Here is a 16,057-nt window from a genome sequence, read left to right as displayed (position 1 = left end):
GAAACTTCAAGTTAAAAGTGCCCCCTATTACAGTGGTATAAATAGTAGAGTGACATATTGATTTCTTCAGAGGCCCTCTCTCTCTCAGAAGTCCCTTATTAATTTTGTTTAAAGGAAACAAAAAATTCCACACTTAGTGGTGTAGAACTGGAGAGACCCCCTTGCTAAGTAATTGGTAGCATATCAGCATTGGTCTAATTAATTTGTATAACCTGGCCATTTTGGAAATAAACCTGTTTGTAACAGCGAAGGACGGGAATTTCCTACGGCAAGTTTAGCTGATGGATGCATTTGTCTTGGAAAGATTCATGTAGCTATAATGAATAGTTTGGAGGTTAAAAAGAGCTGATAGAGAGAAAGTGACATGCCCTTGGCTGCAACGGTTGACATGTCACTTTCCGTGCAGGTTCATTCTACCCAAAACGACGATAACCTGCGTTCCGACGCCAGCAGCTGCAGCAACAATTCCTTTGAATGGAAAACAAAGCAACCGGCAAAGTAATTTGTGAAATGTGTCTCTCTGAGATTAAGGCTACAACGGCAGCTTACATGTTGAGGGGCAGCTGAACCTTTGGTGGCATTCCCTGATCTCCACTCGCTCTGGGTCCAACAGCGCCAGCCATGGGTAGGGATCCAAAGGAAGACGAATCCTAAAAATATACCAAAAAAAAAAAAGAGAGGCGCAAAACATTAAGAGGGCATTCGGTAGTATTATTCTCTCAAAGAAATAAGCTGAAACAACTGTTTATGTAGGAGCACAGGCTTGCTTCGTAGATTTGACACCTGTCTTCTGATGCATGACAGCATGACGGTCTTTTAACCTTAGAAATTCTAAGAAGACGGTTCCACCCCTAGGGATGCAGGCTTGTTAACAGCCTTTCCCCGGGCATGTCAAAACAGTTCAACTGTAACTTGCATATGAATCTCATGGCATTTAGAGAGTAAAAGCATTTGGCTGCTTGGCTTTATCACAGTCCAATATCCATGTAATGTTGTCCAGCTTACGATTTTTAACGTTTACCTTCCATGCAAGCCTGATTAACTCTGCATGCATCTGAAGGGAAGACATTGGCTCAACCAGAACATGGGTTTACATAAACACAGGGTAACTGAGAAACCAAAGAAATTAAAGCACCCAATTCAATGGCAGTCATCATGCTCCATTATACACAAATATCATTCAGTGTGTCGTTTCAACATTTATATAAAAACACTAGGGGTACCCAGGGTAAAAACAGTTGCTTTGTTTTTTTTAAGTTCGTTATTGGAGCGTTTTTTTCCCACCAGTTTCAGTTCATTTAATGTTTATTTCATTTTCTTAAGTTTACGAAATGAATTAAACATAACCCCCTCCAAAAAAAGCGCATAAAAAAAAAAAAAAGAAACGGGGCAGCCCAGGCTGCCCATCCCCCACCACATCTCTCTTCCACCTGGAAAAATGCCGGGACCAAGATCCTCTCAGGCATCCACTTACCCTCAAAGTATTTTATTATTATTATCATTTACAGTACTTAATATCTTGCAAATCAAGGCAAATATGTTCTGTTCGGAGTTAACAGTCTGCTTGGGAGTTAGCAATCTGTTCAATTTGGAGTTATTTAGGAGAGTTGTGGGTGGATCCTTGGACCGGTGGCAGGTGACCATGCCCCCGGGCAAAGATCCCAAGAGGGACCACCGGTCAGGCTCAGAGTTAGGAGACAGACGCACACTAGTTCTTTTATTAGACAGTATACTGAACCACCAGAGGTGGCAGTAGTGAGCTGGAATGCCCGGCTGGGCTGCAGTCCCTCAGATACTGGAACAGTGATCCCTGGAGGCTGAGCTGAAGAGAGACTGAGATATAGTGAGTAGGCAGGGTATGCAGAGTTCATATACTGATCCATACCTTTGAAATGACAATGAAGGAACAATTTTGTAACAGCTAGCATAAATTATATGGCAAATATACACATTTGCTATACCAATTTTCAATAGAAAACTATTACACATACGCTCTCTTTTGCTGATGATTGTGCCGAAACTACCCGCATGCGATTACAGCTGCTAAACCCTGCGCAGAAATGTTTCCTGGGAAACTGATGGCACTTACTTCTGAAAATGCAAAAAGTGTGTCCCCAAAGTCAAATCCCTCCCCCCCCCCCCCCTTCCCCTCTCCAGGGAATGCCTCTGTGGCAATGCTGCCCGCGGGCCTAGCTGCGAGCAGTCTCTCACCTTCCCGCCGACGCCGTTGCCCGGCGCGGCCCAGCGCCACCGCTGTCCTCTCTCTCTCTGCGGCGGGCAGGGCCGCCGCCAACTTTGCCCTTCTGCGGCCAGTGGAGCCGCTGACATCCCGGCCCTGCCTCGCGGCCCGGAGGCCGCCGATGCTGCTGCCTCTATGTGGCAGGAGTGCCGCCGCCCTTTTCACTCCGCGGCGGACAGAGCCGCCGCCGTGACCTGCCTTCGTGGCATGGAGCCGCCGTCTTGCTGCCCTGTCCGGCGGCAGGAATGCCGCCTCCAGCCCTGTTCTTTGCGGCACGGACGCCACTGCCGCTGTCTTGGTTTCTCCTTAGGTGCGCGGCCGCGCCTCTCCTGGATATTTAAGGGGCCCGCGGCGGGAAAATCCCCGCAGCCCTGCCTGATGACGTCATCTGGGCGTCTTCTCCAGCCCTATAAAAGGTCTCCTCGCCAGTCCCTCATTGCCTTCGCAAGGAGCCTGTCTGATCCTGGATTCCTCGTCTCTTTCCATCTTTCCAGGAGGCTTCTGAGGTCCATCCCTTCTCCTTCAAGGTCCGTTGTTCTTCATTGGAGCTCTCTTGCTTCGTTTGTGATCCCTGGCCGCTCGTCGGATCCTGCGTCATCGTCCGTCCTGTCTCCAGATGTTCCTGTCTCCAGATGTCCTACTCCCTCTTCAGTTCCTCCCTTCGGATGTCTTTGTCCTCGGATGTTCCAGTTCTTCGGTTCCTGTCTCCAGTTATTCCAGTACTTCTGTTCCTGTGTCCAGTGGTCCCTGATCCTCTAGTTCCTGGCTCCAGTGTTCAGCCTAGCCTCGCCCGCCGGACTCTGCCTCCAGATGACCATCCTGTGAGTAAATCCGTATCTGATCCGGTATCCGTTCCCGGTCATTGGAGCCCCATTCCGGCTGGATCCTTCTTCGAGTGCTGCCCGGATCCCTCCTTCATCCTGAGCTTCAGTCCTGCGCTTGACCCGCTCTCTGCGTGGTTTGCGACCAGCCTCTCTAGGTTGTGTAGGGCGTGCAGTGGGATAGGGTGGTCCACGACCCGCCCAAGGGGGCTGTGTAGGGCGCCCTGAGGGGCAGTGCCTGCCTGAGTCTCCAAGTGCCTACGTCTCGCCCAAGTCTCCAAGTATGTTTCATCCTTGTTCCAGTGCCATCGCATGCCCTCGACCTCTGTCCATCCTGTCACACCTGCCGTTCCCAGGTGGCGGGTCCGAAAGGGCTATCGAGTGGCCGGAGGGCTGCCCCAGAGACCAGCATTGCGTTGTTGGGTCTCTTCTGGTGCGTTTGGGATCGGCAGAGGTCAGGTTCCCGAGTCTGCCTGTGCTCAGACGCGCGTCTCGCCTGCCTTGGCGCTTCTCTGGAGCCCTCCTCTGGGGTCGTGTCATGACCCATGGGCACACTCTTTCTTTCAAATCGGGACCGCTCCCGCAACAGCCTCTGCTCAGTCTGGGTAAATTTACACGTGAACATGACATACGAACGTAAGTTTTCAGTAAAAGGCCAATCAGAAAACACTGATTTATCTGCAGAAGTGCCTTTGAAAATTACCCTCCCTGAGGAGTGAGGCAGTTCAAAAGAGACCTATTAAAATGGGATAAGGCTGCAACACGGGATGCTCTCTGCGGGATACAGCAAGCTAATAAGATGCTAATAGACCATGCATAAAAAAGCATGCTAAACTGGAAAAGCACACTTTTTTTTACCCGTGGTCTATCTGCATGTCACCCTGTACTAAAAAAAAACCCAGAGTCCCCACTCACCAGGTTGCCAACCCCCCCCCGAAGCTATGGCCTGGCAGGCTACGCGGTCTGGGTCCGGGTTCAGACCCAGGGGTCCTCTCTCTCTTCTACCCACCTGATGAAATGACTCAATAGCCAGCAGGTCCCTTTAAAACGTCCTTGTCAACTTCCCCCCCTAGGCCTGAAATCTCCCCACCCCATCCAGGAAACTCTGCCGGAGAACCTCCCCCAGCAAGGCTCTTCCCGATTGCTCCCGACACTTAATTTATTCCATCTGTCACTTGCAGATGATTTGTCCCCTCACTGTCACATGCCAGTGAAACCTGCAAGCCCCTCTGTTGGAGGAGATTCTCCAGTGGGGGTTCCTGGGCAGGAAGGGAGGATTTCGGGCCTCAGTGGAAGTCAGCAAGGGCGTTTATTATTTTCTAAAGTCATGGACCAGACCTTTAAAAGGACCTCTCGGCGAATGAGCAATTTCATCAGGTAGGTACATGAGAGGACCCCCCCCCGGGCCTGGATCTGGACTGCTTGCCCCCTCCCGGGCCAGACCTTGGCGAGGGGGGAGCGTTCGACAACCTGGGGAGGGAGGGAGGAGTAATCAGGCCCAGTTGCGGGAAGTTCCAGGCGCCTAGGCAGCGCCCCCCCTCCATGCACTGCAAGGCAATGGCAAATCAGGCTAATACCCTGCAATTGGCAGGCACCTGTGCTTAGCTTGCCACAGATTTTTTTTTTTTTTAGCGTGGGTTTTCTGGCACTAAAACCCTTTTTACATTCCAGGGCAACGTTCGTGCCGAACAACCTGCACTAAAACACGAGCAGCATGGGAACATGGGAAGCTTAGTGCTGCTTGTCACATTGACCCCCAAAGGAGGGAATGTCAGGGCATTTTGGCAGAGGGGAGAGTGGATGGGATGTTCCAGCATGCAAGTACAATACATCATGTTTTCAAAATGTAGTAGTGCGTGCATCACCTCACCTATGAATGTTCTTTTGCACCAAGGATTTCACCAGGGAGGGGTAAGTATGCTTTTCTTGTCTGGTATTAGGTGGACTGCGTGTCTTCGGAATGATTTATTATGTGTGGGGTTTTGAGGCGAGTGTGTCAGCGGAGGCAGAGATAGCAGAGGAGGAGAAAACAATATCCTCCACAAAAGAATTATAGGCCTAGAATAGGCTTTTTTGACTTTATCCGATGAGCAAGTGCTAATTAGATATAGATTTGCCAAACTATTTTGCATTTTCTGTCAGGAGTTAAATGAGGATTTGAAGAGCTTGGTGCTGAAAAGTTATGCTCTGCTTGTGGATTTAGAAGTCCCAACAGTTCTAATCTTTCTCAGCTTCAGGCAGCTTCCAGAGCACTGTTGGTAATGCCACAAGGATTTGCCAGTCAGTCAATTTGTCACCGTAATGAACAGTTTCTTTTTCAGGAGAACTAAATGATATATATATATATATTTCTTCTCCTCGAGATATGCAGCATCGGCAGCAAACAATGAATGAGTTTTATGGAATCACTAACTTCTCTTCAGAGTCTTGGGAGCGATTGATTGCCTCGGATTACAAATCAGGCCACCATACGCTACTAAGACGAGTTACAGGAACAGGAAATCCTTCCATTCCGTCAACATGTATGCAAGGTGGGGCAAAATAGCAGACACATCATTACCGATATGCAAGATATGTTTTCTGGTTTGTGCCCTGATTTTTTGTTATTTCTCACGCAGTCTGGAATGCATCAGCTTTTCCGTAAGAGCCTAAGGCGTGTGGCATTGCTTGGTCAGACCAATGGCCCATCGCTGTTCCAGTATCTGAGGGACTACAGCTCAGCCTCCAGGGATCGCTGTTCCAGTATCTGAGGGACTGCAGCTCAGCCTCCAGGGATCGCTGTTCCAGTATCTGAGGGACTGCAGCCCAGCTGGGCCATCCAGCTCACTACTGCCACCTCTGGTGGTTCAATAGGGTGTGTCTGTCTCCATAAGAACATAAGAAAATGCCATACTGGGTCAGACCAAGGGTCCATCAAGCCCAGCATCCTGTTTCCAACAGTGGCCAATCCAGGCCATGAGAACCTGGCAAGTACCCAAAAACTAAGTCTATTCCATGTAACCATTGCTAATGGCAGTGGTTATTCTCTAAGTGAACTTAATAGCAGGTAATGGACTTCTCCTCCAAGAACTTATCCAATCCTTTTTTAAACCCAGCTACACTAACTGCACGAACCACATCCTCTGGCAACAAATTCCAGAGTTTAATTGTGCGTTGAGTAAAAAAGAACTTTCTCCGATTAGTTTTAAATGTGCCCCATGCTAACTTCATGGAGTGTCCCCTAGTCCTTCTACTATCCGAAAGAGTAAATAACCGATTCACATCTACCCGTTCTAGACCTCTCATGATTTTAAACACCTCTATCATATCCCCCCTCAGTCGTCTCTTCTCCAAGCTGAAAAGTCCTAACCTCTTTAGTCTTTCCTCATAGGGGAGTTGTTCCATTCCACTTATCATTTTGGTAGCCCTTCTCTGTACCTTCTCCATACTCTGAGCCTGACCGGTGGTCCCTCTTGGGATCTTCCCCCGGGGGCGTGGTCATCTGCCACCGGTCCAAGGATCCACCCACTGCAGGCTGCCTCTAACAGTGGCTAATCTAGGTTACTATCTGACAAATCCCTATTGAGGAAAGCCATCCCATCGTGCGCCCTCCCAGAAATAAGCCACGGCAATCTACAAGTATCCCTTGCAAGTAAGTATTAATTGTTCAGTCTTTGGGGAAAATCGTCAAATCCTTTCTTACACCCAGCTTTATTATTAACCTTCATCACATTCTCCGGTAACAAATTTTCATAAATTAGTTGTATGTTGGCTGACAAAACGACATTCTTAAATTTGTTTTAAATCTACTGTTTAGTTTCATGGAGTGTCTAGGGTTGGTTGCCAACTTTCAACTGTGAAAAATCCTAAACACTTGGACGCACAGAGTAAAAATTTCCTTCCACAGGACTATTTATTTTAAACTTGTATTACTTGCCTTATGATTGTAAAGAAAGTGAAGTACAAACGATCCCAAATATAAAAATACCAATAACATTCCATTAAAACAGTCAAGAAAACCACAATTACTTAATAACTGCCACCCCTACCATTAGGAAAACATGCTTTTGATCTGAAGACATTTATCAGGTCACTCAAACTTTCTAATTACTCATGAAATCTATTTTGCCCCATTACTTTCTGTTGCTTTCGCCTTGAGCCAGTGATCAGTCTCATTGTAAGATGCAGATGATGGCAGATGAAGCCCAAACTGGACCACCCAGTCTGCCCAGCTAAGATTCCTCTGCTTTGGGTAGAGGAGCATACATCTTCTCACATGCAATCCAACACCAGCTTCCCCCCACTATCTCACCTTTTTCACATGATTTCACCCCCCCTTTGTCTACCACAGAGCCGGTGCAAGGTGCCCTAGGCTAAGCTTACAGCAGGGGGGGTTCCCAAATTTTTAGCCAACCCCATTTTAACGCTTGAAAATACGCATGACCTCAGAGGGCAATCAAACCAAAATCAGCAGCGGTGTGGTCCCCCTGCAGCAATAGATCCACTCTCACCCTTACCACGTGCCAGCTGATCCTCTCACAACCTCCACCACCACCACTACTCTCAGAAGACCTTCTGTCTTAACCTCCACCCCCTCCAGCTGATTTCCTCTTACATTCCCCCAGCCCACCTCCTCCCTCACCCATTCAGCCCTTTTGCATCCCCCCGGTTAATACTCTCTCACCCCCAAACCCTTCTTATAACCCCCAACTGATCCTCTGTCGTCCCTTCATTTCACACCATCCTCTATTCCCTCCTTACTCTCCCATCCCCCTCTCTATCACCTCTCAGCCTCACCAACCCTTCTCTCACACCCCACCAGCTGATCCTCTCTTACCCCTAGGTCCTACCTTACATCTTCCAGTCAGTCATTCTTCTGTCATTCCCCCTCTCTTACCCTCTCCATCCAAGCCCTCTTCAGCTGATCCAGCCCTCAAACCCCCTTCTGCATCTGATCCTTCTTGTCAAACAGCCCTTTCCCTACACATCCCTCTGAGACAGGGCCTGTGGCAATATTTTCCATTGGGCTCTGGGCCAAAGGTTGATGACAATTTGCGAAAAGAGAGGGCAAGCTGAAGACAGAGGCAACATATTTCCCTTGGATTGGGTTCAGTGGTGAATGAGGAGTCGTCATGGCAATCTTCACCAGTACGTGCACACCGAGCCCTCCCCTCCCGTCATGGCTGATCGCAAGCTCGAGTGCGATCTGCAGGTGGCAGCAGCGTTAGGAATGAAAGTCAGCACAGGGCCAGTGAAGTCGGTGCAGGCTGACAGGCCCTGCAGCAGATCCAGTCCCACAGAGACTCATGCAATGGCGCGGCTTCTGCAGGACCTGTGACTGCGCGTTGGCTTGCGGGTTCCACACAGCTTTCTACTACTAAGGAGCGCTGCCACGTGAGGCACTTGTGACCCCAGCTAAAGGATTTGTAACACCATTTGCGGTCCTGACCCAGTTTGGGAAGCCCTCGCTTACAGCCTTGCATGATCCCCCCTCACGCACAATTTAAAAATTCTGCAAATATAACAGATTTTTAGAAAAGGACATTCAAAGTACTGTCTTTTGAGGTAAAAAAAATGACTTACAGCATGTATATTATATTTACGTTCACTGCTATGATGCCAAACAGAAAATCCTGCAAACAAGAAACATGGAACCCATATGATATTAGGCCTTTGTAACTTGTGTTGGGTGTGGACTTGGTCACCAGAAAGCTATGAATAAAGTGAATTACAATTGTAACATAGTAAATCTGCCAGCATACCTTTAGGCTTATTTACACCTTCAAAAATGTCTAATAGATTAGTAAAACATGATTTCCTTTTGCTAAATACACACTGGATCTTCCCCGTTATGCCATGTTTATCCATCTGTGCAGTAATTTTGTTCTTAACAATAGTTTCATCTTTTTATCCAAAACTGACATCAAGCTCATTGATCTGTAGGTTTCTGGATCACCACTTTTTTAAAAAATTGCCATTACACTGGCTACACTCCAGTCTCCTGTTTCGATGGCAGATATTAATGGTAAGTTATAGATTGCTCATGGTAGGTCCGCAGTTTCATAATTGAGTTCTTTCAGATCTTTGGGATGAATACCATCAGGTTCTGGTGATTTCCAACTATTTAGTCAATTTGACCTACTACTTCTTCCAGATCCTCAGAGATTTGTTTCAGTTTTTCTGAATCGTTGCTTATAATGAATGGTTCCAGTGTGGGTATATCAAATAGTGTTAAAAAGAGGCAAGTGTTGAGTGAAGTGTAAATACTATGCTATATCAAATGTAATCACTCATATATTTCAAGCATCATGAATAAACTATGATAAATAGTAGTAAATAGACGAATTCTAGTGTGGGAATGTCATTTATAGGCCAGCCTTAGTGCCCAAAAGATTCTAGGACTCGCTCCTCCAGGAGGAGCTACATGGCCTCCTGGATATTACTGTCCATGTTACGTGTCTTGTTCGACTATGTCCTGATTGGCCTAGCAGAAGCCAACAAAGGTTGGCTGGGGTATTTTTTCCCCAGCTTCTGGGTGGTTCATTTTTTCTGTTGCCTTATACTTGTAACTCCTGTTCTGTTTCCTCATCACCTCCCATGTTCCTGGATCTCTATTCCAGTCCTTCTCTGTTATGTGTGTTCTTAGATCTCTATACAGGCCTTTGCCTTGTGTTCCTGTTCTGCCTATTTTGACTTATCCTCTGGCATTCCTGAATTTTTTGTATTACTGCCCCTTTGTATCGTCTGCCATTTCTTTCTGGTTCCTGACCTCAAGCTATTCTGAACCTTGCTTGTGCATAGTGAATTTGTCACTACTGTATTGTTTATGATTAGAAAAAAAACAAATAAACATGCTCATGTGTTAATCAATATTAAACAAGGAAAGAGCAGACTGGGAGGGAGCTGATACCTGGCCCCTAGCCCAGGACTGACACTGCAATGATTAGCTCTGGAAAGATGTGCTACTGGGAGACCCAGTTGAAGCTAACTAGAGAGACTGCAGGGAAATCAGCGAAGCAAACTTTAGTTAGTGCCTGCTAACAGCCAGTTAGTGCTCCCTAAGTCCTATTAGGGCTCACTAAATCCGGAATTAGAAAACTAGGTAGTGCGCACTAACGGGACTTAATGTGCACTAACATAGAGTTAGTGTGCTCTAAGTCCAGATGGGGTGCATTAACTCTGAAATTAGAAAACTGGTTAGTGCACACTAACTCCAAAACGAAAGAACCACGAAAAAAAACAAAACAAAACAAAACTGCGGAAAGAAACGAAATTACCTGCGGTGGACCCGAACCAAACCACGAAACGAAAAAACCCCCGAAACACATCTCTTATAATACCAGATTTTACATGAAAAAGAACATTCTAAGATAAAAATATCACTTACAACATGCAAAAAATCCTGCCAAAAATGTAAAAGAAAAATGTCATTTTGATCCCATATGGTATTAGGCCTGTGGTAATGCATGTTAGGTATAGGTTTGGCCCTCAGAAAGCCATGAGTAAACTGAATTACAATATAGTAAACCTCCTATATCAAAACAGTACTACATGCCAGCACTTAAACAGTAACAATCCTACCTATGAAAAGGCAATATTGTAATTATTACACCAGCCCCTAAAACACCAATACACCGACTATTAGTAAAACAGAACAAGCCAAGCTACTATAGAACCTACACAAAACTACTTGCTAGCAGAACACCTTACCTTGTTCTCAATGCAGAACACTGACAGATCCTCACCAAATTATGAACAAAGAGATCATAAAGTGTAAGTATAAGCATTCAGTTAAAAACTGAACTGGAAACCACAACAAGCCAGACTATGTATGCAGTGTAACAATGGAAAACCAGAAATAGCATGCCTCATAAAACATCAAACAAAATCAAGAAATATAAATTATAATATTAAGACCATAGTAATACACATTATAAATATTTTAAAAATCCAGACAAATATAACATCCAATAATTAAAAATTCATATAAAGTTTTCAATATGCCAATAACATATTTCAAAACAGCTGATACATAAAATAACACCCAATAATTAAAACTTGCTTTCTATACCCGGGACTTTTGATTTCCAGATGCCCAGAGATTATCATAGATTAGCAGGTCGGGTGAGGGTGGCTTGTTGCACACAAACTTTCTCCATGCTCTTGCTCTCTCACATGATTAACCATATACATACATACACACTCATTCATGCATTCTCTCTCATATGCTCAATTATATATACACACACACTTTCTCTCTCACGTGCTCAATTATATACACACAAACATGCTCATTTGCTTTTTCTCTCATGCTCAAATATATACATACATTCATTCTTGTTCCCTCTCTGTTTCACACGCTGAACTACACACATAGACACACTCATAAGCTTTTTCTCTCTCATGTTCATCCACACACAAACATGCTCATTTACTCTCACATGCTGAATCAAACACACATAGTCATATGCTCTCTCTTACATACTCACACACACATGTTCTCTCACATGCTCAATCACACACACATACACACACTCATGTTCTCTCACATGCTCAATCACTCATACATACAGGCTCATATGTTCTCTCTCACACATGCTCAATCACTCATACATACAGGCTCATATGTTCTCTCTCTCACATGCTCAATCACACACATACACACACTCATGTTTCTCACATGCTCAATCACTCATACATTCAGGCTCATATGTTCTCTCTCTCACATGCTCAATCACACACATACACACACTCATGTTTCTCACATGCTCAATCACTCATACATTCAGGCTCATATGTTCTCTCTCACACATGCTCAATCACTCATACATACAGGCTCATATGTTCTCTCTCTCACATGCTCAATCACACACATACACACACTCATGTTTCTCACATGCTCAATCACTCATACATTCAGGCTCATATGTTCTCTCTCTCACATGCTCAATCACTCATACATACAGGCTCATATGTTCTCTCTCTCACATGCTCAATCACTCATACATACAGGCTCATATGTTCTCTCTCTCACATGCTCAATCACACACATACACACACACTCATGTTTCTCACATGCTCAATCACTCATACATTCAGGCTCATATGTTCTCTCTCTCACATGCTCAATCACTCATACATACAGGCTCATATGTTCTCTCTCTCACATGCTCAATCACTCATACATACAGGCTCATATGTTCTCTCTCTCACATGCTCAATCACACACATACACACACTCATGTTTCTCACATGCTCAATCACTCATACATTCAGGCTCATATGTTCTCTCTCTCACATGCTCAATCACTCATACATACAGGCTCATATGTTCTCTCTCTCACATGCTCAATCACACACATACACACACACTCATGTTTCTCACATGCTCAATCACTCATACATACAGGCTCATATGTTCTCTCTCACACATGCTCAATCACTCATACATACAGGCTCATATGTTCTCTCTCTCACCTGCTTGACACCCACACTCATATGCTCTCTCTCAGATACTCACACATGCCATTGCTCCTACACTCTCACAAGCTCGAGAATATGCTCTCTCTCACATGCTCAATCACTCACATGTTTCTCATATGCTCAATCAGGCACACACACACACACACACACACACACACCACATAATCTTTGATTTCCCTCTCTGGAAGCACAAGGGGCAGCAGCCTCCCTCCTTTAGCCTCCAGGAACCCAGCCTTCATTTGTGCAGTGCTGTTCCTGCTTCTGGCTTGGGAGGAGAGCTTGGTGGGATGGAGACTGCAGAGCGAGCCAATACTTTTTGCACCCCGTAGGCCATGCTGCTTTTCACTGCCAAGGGGGGAGTGAGTTTGGAGGAGGCCAGTGTTTCTTTTTCTCCTGTTGGCCACACTGCTTTTCACTGCAGAAGCAGAGGCCAATGTTTCTTGTGGCCCCGTGGGCAGCACTGCTTCTCAATACTAGCGTGGCAGGGAGATGGAGGCCAATGCGTCTCGCAGGCCGCGCTGCTCCTCGCTGCTGGGGGCGATGAGAGAAAGAAGGAGGCTGATACTTTTCACAGCCCCACGGGCTGCGCTGTTCCTCACAGCCAGGGCAGGGCATGGAAAAGAAACTTGATGCTTCTTTCAGCCCTGTGTTCCTCACTGCCAGGGTGGAGTCCGATAACCTAATGGCCATCTGGGCCACGCTACTTCTCACTATGCACGTGTGTGTGTGGGGGGTTGCTTCAGCGCGATGGCGCCCCCTGGTGAACAGTGCCTATGGCCGCGGCCATATCAGCCATAGGCTAAGCTATGCATCTTTCCATGGCTGCTAGGTTGATCCCAATTAATTCTCGGCCAAGGATCTCAAGACTATATTTCCCAGTATCTTTTTCCATATGGCTTTCCAATCCCCTGGTCAAATCTGGTTTACTTCTTCCTTCCCCTTTGAAGCAGTTTTCTCCTTGGACCTCCTTTCAAGGCTCCCTCTGATTACTGGAGTCTCATCTGTCCTGCTTCAGCATGGGTGAAGCCCCTTCATCACATATGAATAACTCCTTTTGAATATCAGCTTCTATACAGACCAGGAACATGAGAAGGCCTATCAAGAACTAAGGGAGGCCAGTTGCAAAGAACCAGTATCAATAGGCCCTGACATAAGCAGTTCATTGTCCATCTGAATGCATCTGAGGTAGGTCTGCGGTCAGTGTTGTCCCAAAACAAAGAAAGGGGGAAACATCACATAGCATACAGGAGGCTCCCTCCCCAGGAAAGAAATATTTGGTTATTGAAAAGTAGGCTCTTGCCATAAAGTAGGACCTGGAGGCCCTAATATATGACTTACTAGACACATCTTATTCACAGACCACAACCACTGAAATAGATCTACGTCAAACCATAGGGATGGCTCCTATCCCTCCAACCCTTCTTGGTAGAACATAGTCCAGGCAAAGACAATTTAAATGCTCATTTTTTTTTTATTCGGGTGTTCAAGTCCAGGTCTTCAAGCTGAGGTGCAGAACACGGGAAGGTGTGTGTATGTGCCCGATGAGGTAACTCAGGCAGGAGAGGAAAGCCTGAAATGTAAAAACCAAACCAATCCTGGGTAAAGCAATGCAGGAGAAGGTGAACAATTTTGCATGGAATTTCACCCTAGTAGCTCTTAGAAAAGGCCACTTCCTGTATTCAAGGAAGAGACAGAGAAGGCCAGAGCTGCTACAGCAGCGCAATGGCTCTGCTGACTTGGAGGGACACAGGTGACCTCACACAGAGACTGAAGTTGAGGTTATTTTACATTCTTGCTGATGTAAAGAATTTGCTTCAGGCTGGGTCTAAAATTTGACATGGGGTTTGCTTTGTGCACCAGAAGCAAGGAATCTAAACTGTCTCTGTGCAGACTTGTACTGTGTCCAGGAACCAGAAATGTTTTCTGTTTAAATCATTAGTGTGGTCAGGAGCCAGAACTATTGCTATTTAAAAACCCACACTGTGGCCAGGAGGTAAAATGCGTCCTCTCACATCAGGATATGGAGAGAGAGGTGGTTGTTGGGATCTGAAGAAAAATAAAATTGACATTGCATCTTAATCGGTGAGTCCCACTTCAGAGTCGGTTGCAAGATGGGACTTCATACCTTCTAGGCGTGTGCAGAGTCAAAAACTGTGTTTTGGTCTGTTCATTTGTTTTGTGGGCTTCACATATTCACCTATATAGACTCATTAAAACTATGCTAACACACACACACACACACACTCAAACAACCCCGTGTTAAAAACAACCCATGAACGTTCAAAATGAACATATATCATCCTTACAATATAATAATACCTTTCTAAATGAAAGAAATGAAGCTGAAAAAGGTTTTTATACAGACATTATATTTTTGTTTTTGATACAATTGTTTCAAATATATTTCTCACTTAAAACCACTATTTCCTTATACTTGAATCAATGTATCCTCGCTTGTAACCACCAAAATACTATTCATCACAGAGTATCCAGTCTGCCATGTATCCTCATTTGTAACCACCAAGTGATATTTATTTATTTTTAATTTTTCTATACCGAAATTCCTGTATGATACACAAATCAATCCGGTTTACAGAGAACGGGAACTTGCCCGGGGCTTGTCTGGCCAGGGCTTTTTACATTAAAACATTAAAATGTACATAACATTGCATTAAAACTATTCCTGAATCATCACAGAATATCCAATCTGCACAACAAAAGATATCTTCGTTTCACCCCTAATGTGCGGGGTTTCCTCAGGGACTCATACTTATCAAAAGGATATTCATTTTCCTCCACTATTATGGAGACAAGGAGACCACAAACCTCCCTTTCAAATCCCAACCATTGTAGATCAAGTGAGGCGGGTTCAAATTCTGACCACGTCAGATACAACAGTATCGAGTTCCTATTGAATACCTTGTAATCACAGTAAGAACGCCAAATTGCGCAACATTCCGTTGTAAGATTACAATAAAAATACATTTTTTTTTAGCACCACACCTCGGTCTCAAAGTATCATCTTGCGTACCTGAAACAACATGTCTATGTCTATGTCGTCAGAAATGACGTAACGCTCCGCCATCCGCTAGAAACAGGCATAACTTCAGCCCCGCCCCGGACCACCCCAAACTGCCACCATGCCCCTGGCCCGCCCCCTAACCACCACCATGCCCCAGACCTCTGCCACGCCCCATTCCTGCCCCCGGACCGCCCGTTTTTGAAAGCCCCGGGACATGGGCGCGTGCAGGGGCAGCTTTTCGGGGGTTACGCGCGTATGAAAATCTGCCCCAGTATGAGCACCTTTGACAGCAATTACAGCTGTGAGTCTGTTGGGATAGGTCTCCACCTACTTTGCACACCTAGATTTGTCAACATTAGACCATTCTTTTTACAAAACTGTTCAAACTCTGTCAAGTTCCTTGTGGAGCACTGACGGACAGCAATCTTCAAGTCATGAAACAGATCGTCACTTGGATTGAGGTTGTGGTTCTCACTGGAACATTCTAGGACATTCCCCATTTTGTACCTTAGC

The 16,057-nt window shown here is 45.6% G+C and overlaps 1 protein-coding gene across 2 annotated transcripts in view; it reads right to left on the bottom strand.

Moving 5' to 3' along the window:
- SH3RF3 (SH3 domain containing ring finger 3) overlaps positions 1-16,057 on the bottom strand; it is a 477,464-nt gene that overhangs the window by 95,719 nt on the left and 365,688 nt on the right. For both annotated transcript variants that reach the window (XM_029604598.1, XM_029604599.1), the window contains one exon: positions 550-650. In XM_029604598.1, coding sequence (XP_029460458.1) covers positions 550-650 — 101 coding nt within the window. The remainder of the gene's footprint in view (positions 1-549; positions 651-16,057) is intronic.

This window comes from Rhinatrema bivittatum, chromosome 5, assembly GCF_901001135.1.
Source record: "Rhinatrema bivittatum chromosome 5, aRhiBiv1.1, whole genome shotgun sequence".
NCBI classification, from domain to species: domain Eukaryota; kingdom Metazoa; phylum Chordata; class Amphibia; order Gymnophiona; family Rhinatrematidae; genus Rhinatrema; species Rhinatrema bivittatum.
This window is presented reverse-complemented; position numbering and strand designations above follow the sequence as displayed.